We start from the raw sequence: 25,939 nt of genomic DNA, 5'->3' as shown, positions 1-25,939 counted from the left end.
ACAATACCGCCATTAAAATCCGTTGGTAGTACGAAAGAAAATATTTAACTTCTAGTTTGCAAAACTGCAGACTACGTATCTGGCTCTTTACCTGACAGTCGTAGTACAGGCCCTAACAATGACAGGTCTTAACCTTGAAGTAAGTTACCAAGGCTGAGGATGTTCGGAAACCGAGCGAAACATGTCCCTTTTAATTTAGTGTTGTAGTAATATGAATTTCTAACAACACAAAATCAATTGTATTGAATAGGTGGAATATTAAAATAAATAAAACAATAAAATTAAAAGAATTGTGTGCAAATAAAAGACAGAGATCGTAAAATCATTTAAATACCTCGGAATAACACTTCAACCTTCAGCCATCTCATTTAGAAACCATATAAAGGAGAGGTCTATGGCAGCAATAAGAAGCATATACGATATCAGTGAACCCACTAGATTGTCTACATCCACAGCCATGACTCTGTTCTACGCCAAGGTGCTTCCAGTACTAACCCATGGGCTAGAACAAATCTGGGAGAATCTAACAGTAACCGACTTAAAGACCACAGAAAACGTTAAGGCTAGATTCCTTAAAAGGATTCTAGGAATCTCCAACATGTCGCACTCAAGACTGGCATACGAGCTATCTAAAGAAACATTTCTAATAGAAGATTTGAGAAACAGACTGCCACTCCCCATTCACACAGCAGGAACAGGAATTGCTCCTAACCAGGTGAAGGAAAATGGCAGAGTTTGACCCAGACCTCTATTCAACAGACGCCAAGTTGGATCGAAGTTGGACAGGACCAAGCACCGATCTAAGAAGTGCCTTCAACAGACTAGCAGTACATGAATTTCACCACCAACTATGTATGCGCCGAGGTTTTCACGATCCATCTCCACAGTGTACGTGTGTGTTGTGCAATAAGCAATGTGAACTGTACCATTTCATCAAATGTACAATGAGAACAAAATCATTACTGGAATATTGTAAATCATAACGTTTTGTACACCATAATGGCCATTCCTTCATTAAATATGTAATTAAAACTATGAATAAATTTGTATTGCATTTTTATGTCCTTTTTGCCATTTTTAGGTCTTTTTGCAGGTCTTTTTTGGGCAATTTATAGGTCTTCAACTTCCGAGCTCTACTTATAACAAGTAGTTGCTATTTTTCTTGTATTCTTATTGTTTGTGTAGGTCTCTACCTACAACTTCTAACAATCACGGTGTATTCAAGTACACCAAAAGAGCTTGCCAGCAATCAGTGATAAAAGAGGGGGATGGTAGTGGTCATTGTCGATCCATGTTAGTAGGAAGTTCACTAGTATGCTGTTTTGTGTCTGTTCGTGTTTGTTAGTGACAACATGGACGTGAAGAAGCGGAGAAAATCTTATGATGACTCTTTCATACGCACTGTGATACTTCACCTTGATAAACCCTGTAACAGGGATGTTGGAAGAATTTACGATGTATCGTACAAGAGTACAATGTTAGATTGATCCTGAACGTTTTCATAGGACAGGTGCATATTACTGTATATTTGCCAGTATTTTTATCGCCTTTTGAGATAAAAGGATAGGGTTGCATATTATATTCAATGTCGTAGATATATTTGAATCAGTACAGTATGAATGTATAGCTGAGATGGGCAACGCATACTCATAGGCATTCAAACTGTTCGGCAAACGTTTGATCTCTCGGCCATTTGCTTTACCAATAGGGGATGGTTTATGACAGCAGTGGGCTTTAAAACAGAAGTTCTCACTCCCCAACAGAAATCCTCACAGCTCTGTTGCCAATGCACCTCTTATTAAATAGATGTCAGTCCCTATTTTTCAGCTCATCGTCGCCATAAGACCTACTGTGTCGGTGCGACGTAAAGCCGGTAAAAAAAAACAACAGCTCAGACAATTTGCACGTGCTTTGTTCGCTGTTTGAAAGTCTTGTAATATTTTATTAATTAATTAATATTTTTGAAGTGCATTGCTTTTCACTTAGCTTCATGTAATAATATGGAGGCCGTGGGAATCAAACCTAGAAATGAACGCACCGTAAGATCCTGAATTAAATCTGCCAGTGCACACAAATGATCCTCAACCGAGCATCAGTAGCACTGATATTCAACCAAATAGTACTAGTTCAGTGTCCACGAATGATACTCGACAGAGTAGAAGTGGTTCTGTGCCCACGAGTGATACTCAGCCAAGTAGTAGCAGTTCTAAGAAGAAAAGGAAGGAGACTAAAACTTCAAGCAAGCAAAGTCAACGGCTGATTTGTAAAGCATAAGGATATGTTAACGAAGAACAACGTAGGCAAGAGTTATATTATTATTATTATTATTATTATTATTATTATTATTATTATTATTATTATTATTATTATTATTATTATTATTATTATTAATTTACACCTGGCTTTACATCGCACCGACAGAGATAGGTTTTATGGCGACAGTGGAATAGGAAACGACTAGGAGTGGGAAGGAAGCGGCCGTGGCCTTAATTATTTGCCTTGTGTTAAAACGGAAAACTACTGAAAACCACCTTCAGGGCTGCCGACAGTGGGGTTCGAACCTTCTATCTCCCGAATGCAAGCTCACAGCTGCACGCCCCTAAACGTACGGTCAACTCGCTCGTTGTTATTATTATTACTATCCCAGTCCATAATTCATGATTTTACTTTCCCTTTCTTAACTGAAAGCGAGACACTGATATTAGCTGCATAAAAGTAATATTTTAATAGGTTTACTTTGATATGAATACAAGCATGGTATTTAGGCAGACCTGCTATTTTTTTTTATTTAAAATAGCTCATGGTGATCATTTATTTAAAATAACTCATAGCAATCATTTAGGTCTATTTGAAAGTTCTTTGTCGAGTTTATTTGGCAATTCCTTCTGCTTTTCTTTCTTTCTTTCTTTCTTTCTTTCTTCCTTCTAACATCTGCGACCACCACACAGGTTATGCATGAAACAAAATATTCTGAGATATTGATTTGTACTGTGGGTCATGATCAGGTTTTTTATGTTTATATTTTGTCTTTTGAATAAATTAAATGCCAATATGTTTATCTAATGGACACAAAATATGACAACGTTGCTCTCGATAACGCTCACTTGCCTTTTAAATGACACGCGCCCCTTGTGTCCAGAGGAAAGAAACTGACTGACAACCCTCATTATCACCAGGACGGCCAACTGACAACCCTCATTATAACCAGGGCGGGCCGAGTTTTGGGATCAGAAGCTGCCGCATGGGTATACGTTGTGTCAGGAGTATGTATACGTATATGTATGTATGTATGTATGTATGTATGTATGTATGTATGTATGTATGTATGTATGTATGTATGTATGTAGCCTATGTATGCAGCTATCTATCGAATTACAAATGGATATTCCTCTAGAAAATATGGACTACTGTATTCTAAACTCATATTCTATCAAATAAGCAGCTGCATTTTCATATACTGCATGGAAGTTGATGGTGCAGTTTTATTTATTTAGCGTATGGCTTATAATGCTGGTGCAGTGACAAGATACTACTGGGCTGTGTCCAGTTTCAGGTTTACGTGAAAAATCTTAGAACTGAAGTACAGTCAGATATGCACCAATTGTTTCTTACCCAGCACAGATAGCAGCAAGATCAGAGATGAACCATTCAGGAGAATTGAAACCCAGAATGCAAACAGAATGGTGCCTTTTCAAACCAAGCTTGAGGAATGCCTTCGCACAAGTTCGTACAGCTCTCTCATATTCGCTGTAACAAAGAATACATTGATACAAATCCTGGCTACTTTACATTTCTTAGTGTTACTGCTTTTAGTGATGGAATGGAAATTTCAGAAATATTAATTACTTCAGTTTACGAAGAGAAAAGAAAAAGAAATTCACCCATATGTGATCTTCCTCCATTTCCCATTGTTATCCTTAACAGCAAGAGCTTCTACTTCTGGGAATGTCTGTGCTGCCCTGCGCAGTAATCCAGGCACTGAGATGGGATCTTTTGCAGCAATACCATTGTTATCAATGGATAACTTGACCTGACCCTCAGGGTAGGTAGTTGTGATTTCATTCGCTGGAATTACTTGGTCAGGACCTGTGAATATAGAACAATTACCCTTCCTTATTAATCGATGCACAGGGGGGAATGAATCTGACATATTAGCAAATGGACGTAATCTATGAAGTTTTAAATATTCATGGATTCCATCACAATACCGATACTCACAAGCAGTGATGTACCCTCGGTTCTGTATGAGGGCATGCAACCAAACCACTAAAATGCACTCAGTGGGCCAATGACCTACGATGTTAGGCACCTTAAAACTACAAGCATCGTCATCAAGCATCAAAATGCACTCAAAATAGGCTTCTGATTAAGACCGCACACTACATAACCAATGCAGTAAATAACTTGCTTATATTGCTTACTGCTCTACCCTTTTATTTCTGTCCTAAGGCACAGATCAACGTGAAATTTTATTCAGTTTCGGTATGAGCTGTGTTCCTGGTCATAGCAAAGAGTTAGACAACATTCGATGACAAAATGATAGTAAAATGAGGATATTTAGAGAAATACTTTTGTTATCTCATGTGTGACAGGTGGTGGTGGTGATTATTGTTTTAAGAGGGAGTACAACTGGGCAACCATCCTCTCATGTCTCACAGTCCGATTCCATAGATGAATGGTCAGCGTATTGGCCTTCGCTTCAATTCGCGGTCGGACTGGGGATTTTACTAGCGTCTGATTAATTCCTTTGACTCGGGGACTGGGTAGCTTTGTTCTTCTTAATACACACCACTTCATATTCACACAACGCATCACATTACTAACACTAATAATAATGTTATTGGTTTTTATGTCCCACCAACTACTTTTACGATTTTCAGAGACGTCCAGTTGCCGGAATTTTGTCTCTCGCAAGTTCTTTTAAATGCCGGTAAATCTATTGACACGTAGCTGACATATTTGAGCACTTTCAAATACCACCGGACTGAACCATGATCGAACCTGCTAACTTCGGCTCAGAAAGCCAGTTTCAGGATTTGAACCCTCAACCTTCAGTGTAGGAAGTGAGCTCCATGCAAACTTTTTTGCAACTGGTCAAAGAAGTTCTGTTCCTAGTGCTTCGAAGGAAGTGAATAATAATAATACCTTCGTTATCTCATGTGTGACAAGTGGTGGCAGTGATTATTGTTTAAGGAGTATTAATCTTAATATTGATGTATTGCTTCTTTAAATATCCTGGTGAAATGAGCCTCACCTAATGTTCATCTCTACTCCTTACCTTACATATGATATTGCGTTATTTAAAGAGCGTTCACCTGTATTGCCGCATTAAATTCTTTACTGATTTGCAACAACAACAACAACAACAACAACAATAATCATATGATGATGACGGCGACGATGTTTCACACATGAATCTCAACCATAAATAATACTTTCCCAAAGCTTATATGCAACACGCGTTAAACTGACTTTTCTGTAATTTTCGGCTTTATGTTTCTCACACTTTCCTTTATACACAGGAGCTACTATAGCAACGCTCCATTCATGTGGTATAGCTCCTTCATGCAAACGGTAATCAAATAAGTATTTCAGATATGGTACTATATCCCAATGCATTGTCTTTAGTATATCCCCAGAAATCTTATCAATTCCAGCTGCTTTTCTCATTTTATATATTTGTATCTTATTATAAATGTCGTAGGTAAATTTCATTACTTCGTTGGTATTAGTCACCTCCTCTACCTGGACATTATGCTTGTAACCATCAATCTTTACACACTGCTGACCGAATATATCTGCCTTCTGCAGATAGTCACATACACACTCCCCTTGTTCCTTAATGATTCCTGGAATGTCCAGTTTTGAACCTGTTTCAACATTAAAGGACCTATACATACCCTTCCATTTTTCACTCAAATTTGTATGACTGCCAATTATGCTTGCCATCATGTTATCCTCAGCTGACATTTCTAACACTATTTCTTTCCAACCTGCACCTCCTTCTTAGTTTCTTTACTTCCCTGTTATAATATAGCAGGTCTTTACCATTTCTTAGCACCTTGAAAGGTACATACCTGTTTTCACATTTCTTAACAATTCCTTAAAAACCCATCCCACAGTCTGTTTATATCTTCATTTACCGTTTTCCACCGATCATAATTACTTCGTAAAAAGTCCCTCATGCCTGTCTTTTCAGCCATATGGTACTGCCTAATAGTCCTACTTTTACGACCTTCCATTCTATCGCATTTCTTTTTAACTACAACGAAAACAGCTTCATGTAAAACAAATGACTACGCACTGCCGCCATTAGTGAAAAGTATACAAGTTGTTGAGTGGTTTGGAAGTTTTTGAGATAGTAGTATTGTTTTTAATAATTTTCTCGTAAATCATGTCCGCTTGTGAGCTGCAGAAACGAAGGAAGAAGCCAAATATGACGTTACATGAGAAGGAAATGTTAATTAATTTGGTGGCTGAGAACATTCATGTAATTGAAAATAAGAAAACAGATGGTGTAACGACACAGATAAAGAATGATTGGTGGGGAAAAATTGCCAATTCATTTAATTCCCAAGGAAATGAGTCTGTTCGGGACGCTGCAAATTTGAAGACAGTTTGGGAGAATATGAAGAAAGCTGCGACGAAAGCATCAGCAGACAGAAAAATGGAAGTGCTGAAAACAGGTGGGGGCACTAATAAGTTTATTAAAAGGGGTACAGTATTTTTCATGCATTACTTCGGTTTAAAACAATTAGATGAAATTGTGCACGTAATGAAAGTAGAACGAAGTGACACATAGAAATGTACACAATCGAGAATTCAGGGAGTAATCAAACTAATTAGGGCAGATCATATGCTAAAGAGTGATAGAGAAAAGATTTTCAAAATATGTCGAGACTTTAACGAGATATCTTATTTAGATAGAAAATTAAACGAGATAACGATCGGAAAGTGACTCACTAGGGAAAGCGAAATATTTCTCAACAACTGATTTAGCCAATACCTATTAGAAGTTGAAGTAGAGAAAAATATATTGAAAAGACCGCAGTTTTGGCATTAGATCAGCATTTAACCCTATTGCTCTCAGGCTATTTTCACCTGTCATGCCCAAAACACTGTAAAATTGCCATATAAAGAAATCCCCAGATACAAAACTGAAAAATCACACTATTCAATATAGTTTTAGGAAAAATATCCCAAAAATTGTTCATGGCATATTTTACTACAACAAAAAAATTGAAAATATATTACAAAAAATAAAAATCTGTCTTCAAACACTAAGAAAGTAATCTGTTCTTTAGCGATATTGTTGATCAGCCATTCTGAAAATAAGAGCAATAAATTCTGTATAATATAATAAATTTTTTTCTTATTTAGTCATATAGCACCTGACGCAAAGAACTGTACACGTACCTTTCAATCAATCAATATCAGTCAATACTGATCTGCATTTAGGGCAGTCGCCCAGGTGGCAGATTCCCTATCTGTTGCTTTCCTAGCCTTTTCCTAAATGATTTCAAATAAATTGGAAATTTATTGAACATCTCCCTTGGTAAGTTATTCCAATCCCTAACTCCCCTTCCTATAAATGAATATTTGCCCCAGTTTGTCCTCCTGAATTCCAACTTTATCTTCATATTGTGATCTTTCCTACTTTTATAAACGCCATTCAAACTTATTCGTCTACTAATGTCATTCCACGCCATCTCTCCGCTGACAGCTCGGAACATACCACTTAGTCGAGCAGCTCTTCTTCTTTCTCTCAATTCTTCCCAACCCAAACTTTGCAACATTTTTGTAACGCTACTCTTTTGTCGGAAATCACCCAGAACAAATCGAGCTGCATTTCTTTGGATTTTTTCCAGTTCTTGAATCAGGTAATCCTGGTGAGGGTCCCATACACTGGAACCATACTCTAGTTGGGGTCTTACGAGAGATTTATATGCCCTCTCCTTTACATCCTTACTACAACCCCTAAACACCCTCATAACCATGTGCAGAGATCTGTACCCTTTATTTACAATCCCATTTATGTGATTACCCCAATGAAGATCTTTCCTTATAATAACACCTAGATACTTACAATGATCCCCAAAAGGAACTTTCACCCCATCAACGCAGTAATTAAAACTGAGAGGACTTTTCCTATTTGTTAAACTCACAACCTGACTTTTAACCCCGTTTATCAACATACCATTGCCTGCTGTCCATCTCACAAGATTTTCGAGGTCACGTTGCAGTTGCTCACAACCTTGTAACTTATTTATCACTCTATAGAGAATAACATCATCCGCAAAAATCCTTACCTCCGATTTAACTGATTTACTCATATCATTTATATATATAAGAAAACATAAAGGTCCGATAATACTGCCTTGAGGAATTCCCCTCTTAATTATTACAGGGTCAGATAAAGCTTCACCTACTCTAATTCTCTGAGATCTATTTTCTAGAAATATAGCAACCCATTCAGTCACTCTTTTGTCTAGTCCAATTGCACTCATTTTTGCCAGTAGTCTCCCATGATCCACCCTATCAAATGCTTTAGACAGGTCAATCGCGATACAGTCCATTTGACCTCCTGAATCCAAGATATCTGCTATATCTTGCTGGAATCCTACAAGTTGAGCTTCAGTGGAATAACCTTTCCTAAAACCGAATTGCCTTCTATCGAACCAGTTATTAATTTCACAAACATGTCTAATATAATCAGAAAGAATGCCTTCCCAAAGCTTACATACAATGCATGTCAAACTTACTGGCCTGTAATTTTCAGCTTTATGTCTATCACCCTTTCTTTTATACACAGGGGCTACTATAGCAACTCTCCATTCATCTGGTATAGCTCCTCCGACCAAACAATAATCAAATAAATACTTCAGATATGGTACTATATCCCAACCCATTGTCTTTAGTATATCCCCAGAAATCTGATCAATTCCAGCCGCTTTTCTAGTTTTCAACTTTTGTATCTTATTGTAAATGTCATTGTTATCATCTGTAAATTTTATTACTTCTTTGGCCTTAGTCTCCTCCTCTATCTGTACATTATCCTTGTAAACCAACAATCTTTACATACTGCTGACTGAATACTTCTGCCTTTTGAAGATCCTCACATACACACTCCCCTTGTTCATTAATTATTCATCGTCGCCATAAGACCTATCTGTGTCGGTGCGACGTAAAGCAGCTAGCAAAAAAAGCATTAATTATTCCTGGATGTCCTTCTTGGAACCAGTTTCTGCCTTAAAATACCTATACATACCCTTCCATTTTTCACTAAAATTCGTATGACTGCCAATTATGCTTGCCATCATGTTATCCTTAGCTGCCTTCTTTGCTAGATTCAATTTTCTAGTAAGTTCCTTCAATTTCTCCTTACTTCCACAGCCATTTCTAACTATATTTCTTTCCAGTCTGCACCTCCTTCTTAGTCTCTTTATTTCTCTATTTTAATAAGGTGGGTCTTTACCATTCCTTACCACCCTTAATGGTACAAACCTGTTTTCGCATTCCTCAACAATTTGTTTAAACCCATCCCAGAGTCTGTTTACATTTTTATTTACCGTTTTCCACCGATCATAATTACTTTTTAGAAACTGCCTCATCCCTGCTTTATCAGCCATATGGTACTGCCTAACAGTCCTACTTTTAAGACCTTCCTTTCTATCACATTTATTTTTAACTACCACAAAAACAGCTTCATGATCACTAATACCATCTATTACTTCAGTTTCCCTATAGAGCTCATCTGGTTTTATCAGCACGACATCCAGGATATTTTTCCCTCTTGTTGGTTCCATCACTTTCTGAATCAGCTGTCCTTCCCATATTAACTTATTTGCCATTTGTTGGTCATGCTTCCTGCCGTTCGCATTTCCTTCCCAATTGACATCTGGCAAATTCAGATCGCCCGCTACAATCACATTCCTTTCCATGTCGTTTCCCACATAGCTGACTATCCTATCAAATAATTCCGAATCCGCGTCAGTGCTACCCTTTCCCGATCTGTACACTCCAAATATATCAAGTTGCCTATTATCTTTAGAAATGAGCCTTACACCTAGAATTTCATGTGTCTCATCTTTAACTTTTTCGTAGCTTACAAATTCTTCCTTCACCAGAATGGACACTCCCGCTCCCACCCTTCCTATCCTATCTCTACGATACACACTCCAGTACCGTGAGAAAATTTCTGCATCCATTATATCATTTCTCAGCCATGATTCAACTCCTATTACAATATCTGGTAAATATATATCTATTAAATTACTTAATTCTATTCCTTTCCTTACAATACTTCTACAGTTCAACACTAACAATTTTATGTCATCCCTACTTGATTTCCAGTTCCCTGTTCCCTTATCACCGCTCCCTAGGCTATCCCTTTTCCCTGAATGTATTTCCCTATTACCCTTCCAAACAAATTTCCTAACTTATACGTACCACTGCGGTTTAAATGAAGGCAATCTGAGCGCAGATCCCTATCTCCTACCCACCCATTAGGATCTAGAAATTTCACCCCCTGTTTCCCACATGCCCACTCCATAGTCTCATTTAAATCCCCAATCACCCTCCAGTCAGTATCCCTTCTACACAGTATTCCACTAATAACAATCTCCGCTTTCTTAAACTTCACCCGTGCTGCATTTACCAGATCCCACACATCTCCAACTATATTGGTACTTATACCAGCTTGCCTTACGTTGTTGGTACCAACGTGAAACACTACCACCTTCTCCTTCCCCTCCTCCCTCTCTTCTACTTTCCTTAACATCTGCCTTAACCTAATTCCTGGATAACACTCTACCCTGGTACCCTTTCCTCCACACACTTTCCCCACGTGTCCAACGATGGAATCCCCCATGACCAGAGCCTCAACCCTACCCACCTCATTTGATCACCTCCCCTCCTGGTCAGCCCTATCTTTCCTGATAGCTGCAGAAGCTACTTCCTCCTCCCTTTTCTCCTTCCCATGACCCTGTTCTACCTGTCTTTTCCTATGCTCTACTCTACATTTTCCTTTCCTACCTTTTCCCTTCCTCCTACTTCCACACATCTCACCAACAGTTCCCTGTCCCTCATCTTCCCTCTGTTGTTCTACCTGGAGTGACTCGTACCGATTTCGCACAGACACCTGTCCTTGAATTCTGATCCTGAATAGAGCCCTTAGCCTGCAATCTCCTTCCCCTTAGAACATTAGGCCACCTGTCTTCTACAACTCCTCCCTTTCCTTCCCCTCCCTCTCGTACACCTACTGTAACCTGTACATTGTTTGAGGGAGTCCTATCTTCTTTCCTGTTTTCTGTGAGAATCCTAATTATCTCCCTCAAACTTTCCAACTCCTCCCTCATACCCCTCAATGCCTCGCCACACCCACCGTAAGTACACTCGCGCTCCTTAGCCATTCTTTACGGGGAAAAAATGAAATTAAAAATAAAATAACTTATTTGCAAAAAATAAATGAACGGAGGGATATATTGTCTGGGATAGTACACAACAATAAGGTAATTAATATACGACTACACTACAATACTACTTAGTCGTGCTCTATTTTTTTATCCTACAACCCCTGACAGGATAAAAACTGCTGTTAATTACTGAATATCGAAAGTAATAGCCTACACAAGAACTACACAATTCCAAACTGCAATTAAGCCTATTCTAATTACAACAACAGTATTTTAGTAAGAGTTTCTACGGATAACTCTACTACACCAGTACTACACAAATATTTTACAATAATAAAGTAATCACACTAAATTCTAATAGGATATTACTCGTATACTACTATACAGTACACTACAGTAATTTTAAACTACTTTCAGACGTATGCTAATTACGATACCGGTACCGTACCGTATGTCACTAAACTAAGATCGTGGGTTCGAGCCCCACTGTCGGCAGCCCTGAAGATGGCTTTCCGTGGTTTCCCATTTTCACACCAGGCAAATGCTGGGGCTGTACCTTAATTAAGGCCACGGCCGCTTCCTTCCCACTCCTAGACCTTCCCTGTCCCATCGTCGCCATAAGACCTATCTGTGTCGGTGCGATGTAAAGCAGCTAGCAAAAAAAATTAACTAAGCACAACAGAAATGAAATTTGTAAGAACTACTGTACCCAAAGATTACCAACGAAGCTAAATGCTTAGACAAATTATTATTAGTATTACGGTCTAATAGATACACACGAATATAGCAGGCAAGATACGGCACTATCTAAATGTACTGTATCTACAATGTATCTACACTACACTACACTGCGTTTGGTTAAATGCTTAAGTATCGAAAGGATTGCCGTACACGAAGAAAAACACGAACATTACTGGCAAGATACTATCTAATATATTGTACCTTATCTTCACTACAATTCTACAATTCGGAGTCAGCATTTGTGTTTTGGAAAACACTCTCCATGCAGACCATTTTTACACCTAGTGCGTACTGTTCTGGCCCTCCTCCTCTTTTCCTTATTGCTGCATACAACACAGTTGGACTCCTTCCTCTCAGGAAGCTTCCTCACCCCCTTTGGTCCTCTTTGATAATGGATGTCACTTAATTTTGTGGTAATCCACTCCTCCCCTAGGCACTCACTGATACAGTATAGTGCAGTCTAGATATTGTTTTCCCTTATCCCTTATTGTTTTCCTGATAAAGAATGTAAATGTTCAGTACCATTCTAGCAATGATATTGAAAGCCACCTTCTTCCAGTAACGTACAGTCCGCCTCACATCAAGGTAACTGTATAACATCATGTCCGAGGTGTCAGTCCCACCCATGAATTTATTATAGGTTGTTATTATTGCTGGTTTAGAATTGCTGTTGGCACTGTTGTGGGTTGCTGGAATTTCCTGTTCTTGGGCTATTGCATGACTAGATAGGAGAATGACTGGGTTTTCGTGGAACTTCTTTTCTCGGAATGCACGTGCTAACATTGGACCTGACCTAAAATACAGTTTCTGTCCAACAGAAAATTTATTTTTAAAATTCTGAAGCAAATATTTCCTATTTCACCTAACAGTTCCTGTTATAGGCTATATGTACCAAGAAGGTAAAGATGGCGCACGAGTCGTACAGACACGAAATAGTTGTCAACAAAGACATGGTGACCCTTGTTGAGGTAACCACCCATCATTAGGTGCTTTATCATGACGATGTAGCCTATCCCTAACCATGTTTTATAATACTGTCTCTGTCTTATTGAGATCTGGCACCCTTGTAGGTAAAAATACCCATGCAGTAATTGGACAGAATCATACAACATCCAAAATTTGATCCCCCAACGGTGGTGGTGTTTGCTGGGCTGGTTTTATTTTTAGTTCCTACAAGAGACTGATCAATGCTAATCTCCTGATGTGTTGTATAATGATGCCTAAATACCCTGTTGGCATGATCCACTAATGATTTATACTTTGCACAGGGATCATATCCTATTTATCCTGGCCCTGGCAATCCCTCATTGTTGACAAGATGAAAGAACCGCAGCAAGTGTGAGAACCTATGTTTAGTAAACATTATAGGGAACCATGGATCGAACTGAGAAGACCAGTGAGATGCAAAGGTTGGTCTTCTGTTGATACCAATGTTAAGAAGACATGCAATAAATCCTTTCATTTCAGACAGTGTGATCCTGACCCAATTCTTTAGAGAGGCGGGGACATTATTTCTCTTACTTGTGATGAATTGTTGGACATATCGATTAGACACTGTCACCATAAGAGAAAGAATAAAATCTGTGGAAAACAAAAGGAAGTAGGCTATTGGAAGAGACTCAGGAGATGGCATGTGTTTGGGCCCAGATAATTCATGATATTGAAATGGGAGAGGGAGAGGATTTTCAGGTGACAGATTCTCCCTGTTGTCTTCATAATCCATATCATCATCACTGTCAGATATACTGGGAGCATTTATTGGGGTTGTTTCTCGAGTACTATCATATCTCTCTATAAAATACGAATCGCTCTCGGCTATAAAGTCACTGTTATCGTCTAAAGCATCTAAATGAACCAAGACTTCGGAATTATTTATCCTAGAACTTGGTCCAGCCATTAAAAAAATAGGCCTACTCGCGGCACGAAATGTTAAACTAAACTTCACTTCAGAACACCGATAAATGTTGAATATAAACAAAATATATAAAAACAATAAACTACTATTCAAATGAAAACAATATAACGAACGAAAACACGTATTTTGAAGCTTAAATACGACTATACTCGCAAGCACATTCCCGCTGTGAAGAGGAGGCGGCCCTCCTGTTGGTTGAATCGGATAATACGATTAAAGCGCTCCTCCGGTGATCTCCGGTACTACCGACGGAGGCAAAGCAGTTAAGGCTGGTTTACACGGGTAAGGCTGGTTTACACGGGTAGAGTAGCGAGGCGAGTAGAGTAGATAGGAGAGTGGCTACGTTAAGGCTGGTTTACACGGGTAGAGTAGCGAGGCGAGTAGAGTGGATAGTAGGACTACTAGCATAGTGTAAGGGCTAGTTTACACTAGTAGAATAGATAGTAGAGTAGTTACGTTACTCTACTCTACCACTGTCCGGTAGAGTTGACACTCGTGTCGTTCATACGGGAGTAGAGTCATACAGTAGAGAAGAGTAGTAACAACATGTCAAGACGTAAGCACATAGTAAGGAAGTGTTTAAAGACATTTGCAAACATATTATTGCAAGAGGTTAGTGAAGCTTTAGAAGAAGTAAATGAGGAAAGAACGGAATGGGTAAGAGTCTGGCTTAGTAGGAGAGATACACTCGGGGCATCAACATTAATTCTGAGAGAACTTGCGACAGAGTATAAAGAAGAATACAGATAGTGTATGAGGTTGACGCCTGATAACTTTCAGACATTGTTAGATGCTATAACACCGCAAATTCAAAGACACGACACAGTGATGAGAGATGCAATAACACAGAAAGTTAAGCTTGAGGTACCTCTGAAGTTCTTGGCCACTGGTAATAGCCATCAGTACACTGGCGTAAGCGTAATTTTTAGTAGCTTCTTCGCCAAAAATACCCCAATTATTGATCTATGTATATCCTTTTTTTCGTTCGTTGCTTGTACGGCCCAGGTGTAGAGTTTAAGTTTCAAGATCTGACATTGTACAGTACTGTAAACAATAATTATTTTGGATATTCCAAACAAAATATGAAAATTATTCCACTTTTTGGGAAATTACTTTTATTGCTGGAAATTAATGGCAATGGCAAGTGACATGTAGAAGATCCCTATGTATGTTATTAATATAAATAAAGTACACAGTCCTGCACTACTGTCTTGCCTAACTTAAACACGTCGAGACACATGATGGACTCTCTGTGTAACACTGAAACTTGAGAAACCTTCATTTAAAGGGACAATTCACCTGACACGTGTTTATATTTTATGTTGCATCTTCGAAACTATTATAGGTATAGGTATTTTTAAAATCCTTCTTAGACAATACACCTGCATTTGTTTGACCTCCAAAGGTGTAGGCTACCTCCCCTTAATATCACTCAGCTATAATGTTACGTTGTGGATGAATAGGCCTAATATACCTAGCTTTTGGTATTACCTTGCAAAATATACTTTACTCAATCACTTAAGAGGGGCAGGTCTGCGGCACCACCTTTCGACTTCTTGGATTTACGAATTTTCATCGGTTCTTGGTTGTAGGTACATCGTAATTTTTAATTTATTTTCTGTTTAAGTTCCATTAAACCAAAACCCTCTCTATCCAATTTCGTAATCAAGTCCTCTTCCGCCGTCCGTCTCATATTCTTGTTTCTGTAAATAATGCTGTTTATGTTCCATAAACATTCTTTTTCACGGTAAAGTTCTATAAATTTGCATGTTTCTTCTTCCCTCCACTTCATTTTACCGCCAAATAAACGCACAGATTCTCAGTACACTCAACGGAATACCATCAGAACACATATGGAAATAGTCGAACGACGCGCTAACTGAAAAATCGAGCGTCCTCGGCCTCCTCCGCTAGCTCTCGGAGCTGGGTTCCGGTGGAGGGGGAAGGATAGTGGTAGAGTTACTTGACCACACCGGAAACCCATTCTACTCTACTGCCTACTAGCTACTCTACTTGCTATTACCCCAGTCGTTTACACTATGCTAGTAGCTCTACTATCCACTCTACTCGCCTCGCTACTCTACTCGTGTAAACCAGCCTTAAACGACTGGGATAGTAGCAAGTAGAGTAGAGTAGCTAGTAGGAAGTAGAGTAGAGTGGGTTTCCGGTGTGGTCAAGTAATTCTACCACTATCCTTCCCCCTCCACCGGAACCGAGCTCCGAGAGCTAGCGGAGGAGGCCGAGGACGCTCGATTTTTTCAGTTAGCGCGTCGTTCGACTATTACCATATGTGTTCTGATGGTATTCCGTTGAGTGTACTGAGAATCTGTGCGTTTATTTGGCGGTAAAATGAAGTGGACGGAAGAAGAAACATGCAAATTTGTAGAACTTTACCGTGAAAAAGAATGTTTATGGAACATAAACAGCATTATTTACAGAAACAAGAATATGAGACGGACGGCGGAAGAGGACTTGATTACGAAATTGGGTAGAGAGGGTTTTGGTTTAATGGAACTTAAACAGAAAATAAATTAAAAATTACGATGTACCTACAACCAAGAACCGATGAAAATTCGTAAATCCAAGTCGGAAGGTGGTGCCGCAGACCTGCCCCTCTTAAGTGATTTTGTAAAGTATATTTTGCAAGGTAATACCAAAAGCTAGGTATATTAGGCCTATTCATCCACAACGTAATGTTATAGCTGAGTGATATTAAGGGGAGGTAGCCTACACCTTTGAAGGTCAAACAAATGCAGGTGTATTGTCTAAGAAGGTTTTTAAAAATACCTATAATAGTTTCGGAGATGCAACATAAAATATAAACAAGTGTCAGGTGAATTGTCCCTTTAAATGAAGGTTTCTCAAGTTTCAGTGTTACACAGAGAGTCCATCATGTGTCTCGACGTGTTTAAGTTAGGCAAGACAGTAGTGCAGGACTGTGTACTTTATTTATATTAATAACATACATAGGGATCTTCTACATGTCACTTGCCATTGCCATTAATTTCCAGCAATAAAAGTAATTTCCCAAAAAGTGGAATAATTTTCATATTTTGTTTGGAATATCCAAAATAATTATTGTTTACAGTACTGTACAATGTCAGATCTTGAAGCTTAAACTCTACACCTGGGCCGTACAAGCAACGAACGAAAAAAAGGATATACATAGATCAATAATTGGGGTATTTTTGGCGAAGAAGCTACTAAAAATTACGCTTACGCCAGTGTACTGATGGCTATTACCAGTGGCCAAGAACTTCAGAGGTACCTCAAGCTTAACTTTCTGTGTTATTGCATCTCTCATCACTGTGTCGTGTCTTTGAATTTGCGGTGTTATAGCATCTAACAATGTCCGAAAGTTATCAAGCGTCAACCTCATACACTTTCTGTATTCTTCTTTATACTCTGTCGCAAGGTCTCTCAGAATTAATGTTGATGCCCCGAGTGTATCTCTCCTACTAAGCCAGACTCTTACCCATTCCGTTCTTTCCTCATTTACTTCTTCTAAAGCTTCACTAACCTCTTGCAATAATATGTTTGCAAATGTCTTTAAACACTTCCTTACTATGTGCTTACGTCTTGACATGTTGTTACTACTCTTCTCTACTGTATGACTCTACTCCCGTATGAACGACACGAGTGTCAACTCTACCAGACAGTGGCAGAGTAGAGTAACGTAGCTACTCTACTCGCCTCGCTACTCTACCCGTGTAAACCAGCCCTTTTACGGAGCTCCGGAGGTTAACTGGAGGGCCACTTCCTATTCGCAGCAGTAGCTCCGAGCAGGGGGGGGGGGTTGACAGTCGCATAGATCCTACGCTTCCGCGGGCTCGCTCAGACTGAGTAACTTTACCCTACGACCGCCATACACCGCTGTTGTACCCCACCTCACTTCACCGAACACCACGTGACTAATACGGGAGCTCCTATTGGTAGAAACATCTCGTGATTGCTATTTGTCGATTTCGTTTTGAGAATTCCCGGTCGATCGGGCTGTTGATCTCAGTCATAGTTTGTAATTATGTGTTTTGAACTTGCCAACCCGTTTTTAATTTCAATTTCACTATATGCGAGTATGTTATTAATAACAATAGCACGTGTAATATACATATGTATGTCACATTATGCCCTTTCGGCTGAAACGAATTCGTAATTATTGCTTTGATGACCATGTGTGAGACCAGTCTACTTTGTTATCTTTGTTTATCTTCTTGTTTATTTTTGTTTTCATGCTCTGCGAGTGTTTTTCAGTGAAATTCTGAGTGGATTTTCTTGTTTGAAGAAGTAGAAGATATTTGAGGTAAGAATTTCTTATTATTCCTATTTTATTAACCTCCTGAGGCCGGAATATGAAATGCATATCACACCAATGTAAATGAAATTCCAATAAATATAACACCGACTTTTCGGCCTATTCAATGTTATATTTAGTTTATTGTTTAAAATATTTTTTGCGGCATATTTGATTCTATTTTTAAACAGTGTCCTCCTAAAAGAACACTAGGCCACAGGAGGTTATGCAAGTTATTAAGTTGATGATTGATAGCTGTTTCTGTTCCCAAAAATATATTTTTTAAAGTTTTTTGCGTGGTGGTTGCTATTAATAACAATAATATGTGTATCATATTTATGTCACGTTATGGCCTTTTGGCTGAAATAAATTCTTAATTAATTTATTAAATTCAGTAGATGTAATATATTATTTCTGATAAGCCACTATCATTTTGATGGTATTGAATTTAGTAGTAAAATTATAAACTGTTGTCAGTGCTCTTAATTATTTTGTTCTTTTTCTTTTTATTCCTTAGACCATGCATGGAAAGTGCCAAATTTGTGGGATATACACCAGTAGTGAAGAGTTCCGGCAGCAGGGAATCTTATCTTATTTCACCATTTCCCTGTTCCTAAAAGTGATATTTGCCAAGAGTGGCTGGACATTGTGGGAATACGAAAGTTGCGGCAGCTTTCTTCAAAGCAGCTGAGGAACCACACTATGTGTTTGAGACATTTTCGCTGCTCCAGCTATCCAGGACCTCCATCAAAGATAATGTCCCAGATAGAAGTAAGTAATTATTATCATTATTAATATTATTAAAGGTCACAGTGCTGTGACCTATCAGATTTTTCTGTTCTTCATTTCAAATTGTTCTCCGGAGGTAATTATGGTAAATTCAACAGTGGCAGGCGAGGTTGAACCTCGCTTCTCATAATGAAAGTCACTGTAATGCCTGTCATACCTAGTCTTGCCTTACCTAGTAAGTTGAAATTTGTACATCTATTAGAGGCAGAGTGTAGCTGAAATTGTGAACATTTGAATGTACCATTGTACATTTTTGTCCATTTTCCTCTCAGCATATAGGGATCTACTTTTGGAGTCAGTGAAAATCAAATTTGCAATAACAGTAAGATTTTTCTTCATTAATTTCAACCAAACATGAACACAGCAAAATCAGTCCTTTAATATCCCTCAATACAGTCAAGTGTTTAACGAATTTTGGTGGACAACGTGCTCAATGTAATTTTATTCCTGTTATTCCTACCTTAAGAATTGTAGGAGGACCATAATTACTATAGATATTTATAAATGAATGATGATTGCATTCACTGTAGTAGGGGAGAAAAAATTCATATCTTAGTGATTTTTCCCCCATAAGGCCTATAGATGTGCCTCGACATAAGTCTGGACGTCGGTCAGGTCCTTCAGCTGCTACGAGTTCTGCTGCTGCTGCTTCCACTGCCTCCACTCCTCCTGTTACCGGTACTGCTGCTACTTCTACCACTGTTACTATCACTTGTAGTATTGCTGTTTCTACTACTACAGCCAATAGTGATACTGTTGAACCCTTACAAAAGTACTTAATTCCTGTTCATTTCCTACAGGCATTGGCACGGCTTTCTTCAAAGTGTTAGAATCTCGAGTCAGAACTGTGAGTAGGCTAGTGATCAAACAGTTTGGTCCCTCATATTTAATGAAGTTTCTTTGTCTGCTAGACTTCATTACAATGTGACTTTGGATTAAATTGGTGGGTACAAAGACTATGGACACCTAGGATGTACCAACAGATTTGCTGTCATGCCACCGAGCGAGTTGGCCATGCGGTTAGGAGCGCGCAGCTATGAGCTCGCATCCGGGAGATAGTGGGTTCGAACCCTACTGTCGGCTGCCCTGAACATAGTTTTCCATTATTTCCCATTTTCACACCAGGCAAATACTGGGGCTGTACCTTAATTAAGATCACGGCCGCTTCCTTCCCATTCCTAGGCTTTTCCTGTCCCATCGTCGCCATAAGTCCTATCTGTGTTGGTGCAAACGTAAAACAACTAGCAAAAAGCTGATCATGCCTTGGTGTTCATGGCTAGAGGTCTCCTCAGAAAATGGAAGCAACTTGTTGCTTTATTTTTCTGCAGAGCCACTGTATCCACTGACAAACTTGAAAGTTTTGATAAAGGATGTAATTTGTGCTTTGCAGAAAACTGGTTTGGAAATTGTGGCAAGTGTGTTGCTACCAGGGTCCCACAAATAGCAGGAATGAGTAGCCAGGTAAGGGTAAGGTTTATTCTGCCCGAAGGCAGGTCCGAACCTCCGCAGAGGTGTTCCTGGGCCGGGGTTTGCGTGCGGTAGGGTGGCCAGTTCCTTTCCGCTCCTCCATTCCCTTACCCCCACCAACAGCGCGTGGCAACCAATCCAACTCCTGACCACGCCCAATGTTGCTTAACTTCGGAGATTTCACGGGATCCGGTGTTTCAACACGGCTACGGCCGTTGGCAGTTGCCAGGGGATACTATGTAAAAATAAATATGAAAAAAAATCAACTTATTCCCCTACTAACAGTATTATTAGACAGGTAAACATTAACTGCAAAAACGAACTATTTTCGTTTTATCACGAAGAAGACGTAAGAAAGCATTTTGAAGTTCTAGTGTTCTACTGCTCGTTCATAATCACTCGGTTGCTGTGAAGAGCCAGGCAGGTTTGTTACGTCCCGCGGAATCGACTGCTTGCATGCTATTCCACGCTAATCCAGACACTGCTCGCGCACGACACTACCGATGTAACAAGCGCAGTTATGCTGACAATAATGAAGATTTTTCATTTAAATAAACAGTTTTACAGTGTTTACATTTTAATTTGGAACACATAATGACTTAAATATGTGTAGCCTCTGTAGCTCAGGTGGCAGCGCGGCGGCCTCTCACCGCTGGGTTCCGTGGTTCAAGTCCCGGTCACTCCATGTTAGATTTGTGCGGGACAAAGCGGAGACGGAACAAGTTTTTCTCCGCGTACTCTGGTTTTCCCAGTCATCTTTCATTCCAGCAACACTCTCCACTATCATTTAATCTGTCAGTCATTAATCATTGCCCCAGAGGAGTGCGACAGGCTTTGACAGCCGGCACAATTCCTATCCTCGCCGCAAGATGGGGCCTTATTCATTCCATTCCTGTTCCGGTCACTGACTGGAAAACAGGTTGTAGGTTTTCAGTGACTGAAATATGTATTAATATTATGTAAAGCAAGTGAGTTAGGAGCACGCAGCTGTGAGCTTGTATTCGGGAAATAGTGGGTTCGAACCCCACTGTACCGGGCGAATTGGCTGTGTGGTCAGGGGCACGTGGCTGTAAGCTTGCATCCCGAATCCGACTGTCGGCAGCCCTGAAGATGTTTTTCTGTGGTTTCCCATTTTCACACCAGGAAAATGCTAGGGCTGTACCTTCATTAAGGACACGGCCGCATCCCTCCAACTCCTAGGCCTTTCCTATCCCATCGTTGCCATAAGAACTATCTGTGTCGGTGCGACGTAAAGCAACTAGCAAAAAAAAGGAACCCCACTGTCGGCAGCACTGAAGATGGTTTCCGTGGTTTCCCATTTTCACACCGGGTAAATGCTGGGGGCTGTACTTTAATTAATGGCCATGGCTGCTTTCTTTCCACTCCTAGCACTTTCCTATCCCATCGTCTCCATAAGACCTATCTGTGTCGGTGCGATGTAAAGCAACTTGAAAGATATAACTAGCAGATATCTAGGTTATGATAGCCGGGCGGTCAGTGAGAGGTCCTAGGGAGAACACTGTGTAGGCCTATGGGTTAAATATTGTTGAAGACATAAAATTAAACAATTTCAATTTGCAAAATCCTAATGATTGGGTGTTAAAGTTTTTACATTTGTATTACAAAACACCCAGCATGTAGGCTACACAGTGTGGTCACATATCTGTGAGATTGCGCTTGGCCAGTGGTGTGTTCGAGTCCCACTGACGGCAGCATTGAAGATGGTTTCCCTTCTTCGCAATAGGCAGGCAGATATACTAAGGCCGTACCTTAATTAAGGCCACAGTTGCTTCCTTCTGAGACCCATTCCATCGTTGCCATGAATCGGTGCTATATAAAACTCATAGCCAAAGAAATGAGACATCATTATGAAGCCCATAACATGATTATAATAGTTCATAAAGATGGAAAACAAATATGTTCATGTTCAGTGTTCTAATTCAAAATATGCCAAACATCTGCATGTTTCAGACTCCATTTGTCTTAATTGCATTCATAATGACTTTTATAAATTCCTGCCGTAGAGTTGTTGTATAATCGAACAATTTATTTAAACTTCATGGGACATTTATTGTTATTATCAGTAATATTATTATTACTATTAATATTATAAGGAGCATTAAGCCTATCTGCTGAATGGGAAGTGAAAAACTGTGGCGTTATTTTTCAGAAGAATAAACGTTTCAAACGTGTGGTTTACTGTCCTCATAGTCTGTTTCTTTATATGAGCTCATAATTTCTATAGAATTGTGTGATAATGATCAAATATTGAAGTGGAAGTGTCATGTGATATTGTCTGGATGAATTTTATAAAGAAGTCTTAGTTTTGGTTTGAGCATCCACTTCTAACAAAGGTATTTTCACTGAAAATTTTGTATTTTGGAAACAATTTCTCATCAGAACACAGGAAATATATTATGCTCCCTCTCCCCTCTTATTTGCAATTTGTATGCACATCTTCCTCTACAGAAATATGTACTGGTATGTATTCAGTGTTCAAGTAACTAAATTAGTATTAGTGAATTTTGTGATGTTGGTAACTCATTTGATATGAAGGTAAGAATTGTAAAAACTTTCCTTATCATAGTTGTCTCCCTGTGAGTGGGGGCAGTAGAATAACACCCACGGCATCTCCTGGCTGATGTAAGAGGCGACTATAAAGGGTCCCATGGGGGCTCCTCGTTTTCATCTATCAAAATCCCATCTACCTTGGTCACAACCTGTTCTTTTCTTACCCCGACTGTATTACGTATGGAAGCCTAGAGTGTCTGTAAATTGCGCCGCAATGTGAGAAACCCCATAGGTGTGTGTTACATGTGCGCATTACATTACCTGTGAGTAGTACTATCCGCGAGTCTACGCTACTTTGATTAGTATCGCAACATGACAAATATCATGGTTCTACTTTCCTAGCGATAAGTACAATTATGAGGGGCTGATGACCTGGTTTTTGGACCCCTTTAGACTACAAGCATCATCGATTCAGGATTGTGCTTTAGACGCAGTCCCTTGGTCAGTAATACTACTGCTTAACGCTAGTTGCTCGGAATGTGGGGCATTACAGGTCGGATCCACTGATTGTTCTAAATTCATATCCACCCATTCATTCTTCGTAATTGTGTTTTGAACCCTGGTCAGTAGATATTTGGACTTTTAAATTTTTATTATATTTTGTCTCATTTCATACCATTAGGGGTCGATGACCTGGATGTTAGGCCCCTATAAACAACAAGCATCATCATCTTAGGCAAGGAGATTTGTGGTGAAGGCGAGACGTTTGGTGGCCATGACATATACTAGGAACTGTCCCATCATTCGCCTTACTTCAGGCGAAAGGAAAACCATTCTCAGGACAGCCAGTGTTAGGGAAACAGCCTCTTTCTGTGTCCCAAATGCAGAGGTGTAGAGCCACGGCCACCCCTCCTCTATTCGGTTGGCCGGTCGGAGTGCAGTGCTGTCGGACCACGGATTAGCCTACTCTGCAACCCCTGACACAGATTTCTGCCTTCGATATACAGTAGGTAAAAATGGCACTGTATTTGAAGTGAGTTTCCACTACCTTTGACTGGCATTTTGTCCTAGGTCACAACAAAGCCCCTTCCACGCGGTAATGTCGCGGAAGGTAGCAGCATATTGTTCATAATACTGTACATAAATTATAGACCAATTCCTTGGACGTAGGTCTTAATAGGTTGAGCTATCTTGTGATGTGGCATGGGATTGTTTTGTTCTGGATCAGCTGCCATATTATTATACGTAGAACCTGATGCTACATATTTCTTTCAATTTATTGGAACTCCTCCCCTGCGGATAGACTGAAAGGAAGCATTATTTGTACTTCCTGCATGTTGTAAGAGGGGAACAATCACAGAATCTGTAATCGCTTTCTTGTCTTTTAAGCCCGTAAACATATTTATGATTCTATCCTTTTCCGTGTAGCAGAGAAATTGAGATATATCTTACTGTCACATGAAATAGAACATTTTTAATTACTGTAAATACAATTTTGTAGCTTGACATTGTTTATTATCTAAATGCAGATGACTGATTGAATGATATGTTGTGTTTTGATGCAATATGTAGGAACAGAGTACGTGCTATCATGTCTTGGTTTCTTCAAACACTACTCTGCCAGAGACATGCCATCCTCTAGCAGATACAAAAGAAGTACAAATCTCAATATTCCTCAGTGTGTGGTCCTACGTGCCTCATTTGACAGACTGAAAGATGTATCATACAGTAAGTTTCTTGAGATAATAAAAATGGTGTTGCCAGAAGCTTTCGACGTGTCAGTGCAACGTTAGACTGCAAAATGTATTATGTTGTAACTTGACAGTTCCAGTCTTTCTTTCATAAATGAATGATTTTGTGTTGTATTGTTTTCTGGCTGATGAATATGAATTCATGATTAACACTACTGAATGCAACTTAATGAAATTATGATATACTATGATTACAAAAAATTTGTGGAAATTTCTGCACAATTTTTATACCTGTAATACTGTGGATTGTAGGTAGAATATAGCTCCATAAATCAAAAGATCATGTTTAATTTCAATTTACCCTTGAATCCTACAAACTCCCTCCTTAGCATATGAGTTTCCTTTAATCATTTTGGTTTCTGTTTATGGCTTTCTTTCTTTCATTGTATTTATATTTCATTTCCTGCATAAGTGGCATATCTTGAAACTACTGACTTGAGGATGGCTCAGAGTGTGTTAAAGGGGACCGAGGTACGAGGTGATGTTAGTGTCTATTTCTGTCGTAGTTCATAATCAGAGATAAGGATTGCCAATCCCATTCACCTTCTGGTCACTTCCTTCCTTCCTTTCTTCCTTCCTTCCTCCCTTTGCAAGTTAGCTTCGTTTTTCCTCAGCAGAAAAAAGCAGCACAAGACAGTCCGGTTAGTCCCTTCCTTCATGGCTTTGTGACTTAGTAAAAATAAAATTATAATAAGGAGCACGGGCTGGTAAGCTTCTTTTCTCCAGCAAGAAAAATAAATAAAAATATAATAATAATAATAAAAAATCACAGGCCAACCTTCACGTGTATCGTTGTTCAGAATGAAGTATTTCAAAAAAGGTAAGAGAAAGAAAGGAAAGAAGAAAGATATGAAAGAAAAGAAATGAATATATTTAAAGAGTGGAGGGAGGATGAGAACCTGGGTACCCGACGCGCTAAACGATTTAAATCGCCCGCTCTGTAATTTTAGTTTACTCTACGACCACCAGATGCGCTAACATACAGTTCCCGGCAGTCTTTGCGGCAGCCGCTGTGTACAGAAGTTAAAAATAACGTCGAGTTTCAACTCCTACACATTCT

The 25,939-nt window shown here is 39.3% G+C and overlaps 1 protein-coding gene and 1 pseudogene across 5 annotated transcripts in view; both read right to left on the bottom strand.

Moving 5' to 3' along the window:
- The window catches only part of bgm (bubblegum), a 514,443-nt gene that overhangs the window by 158,439 nt on the left and 330,065 nt on the right, over positions 1–25,939 (bottom strand). For all 5 annotated transcript variants that reach the window (XM_067140465.2, XM_067140469.2, XM_067140466.2 and 2 more), the window contains exons 4-5: positions 3,882–4,086; positions 3,613–3,747 (exon numbers count right to left, since the gene is read on the bottom strand). In XM_067140465.2, the coding sequence (XP_066996566.2) occupies positions 3,613–3,747; positions 3,882–4,086 (340 nt within the window). The remainder of the gene's footprint in view (positions 1–3,612; positions 3,748–3,881; positions 4,087–25,939) is intronic.
- Positions 12,388–13,788, bottom strand: LOC136862732 (piggyBac transposable element-derived protein 4-like; annotated as a pseudogene).

The sequence above is a fragment of the Anabrus simplex genome, chromosome 2 (genome assembly GCF_040414725.1).
Source record: "Anabrus simplex isolate iqAnaSimp1 chromosome 2, ASM4041472v1, whole genome shotgun sequence".
Classification (NCBI taxonomy): domain Eukaryota; kingdom Metazoa; phylum Arthropoda; class Insecta; order Orthoptera; family Tettigoniidae; genus Anabrus; species Anabrus simplex.
Note: the sequence above shows the minus strand (reverse complement) of the source record. Positions and strands in the feature narration are given on the sequence as shown.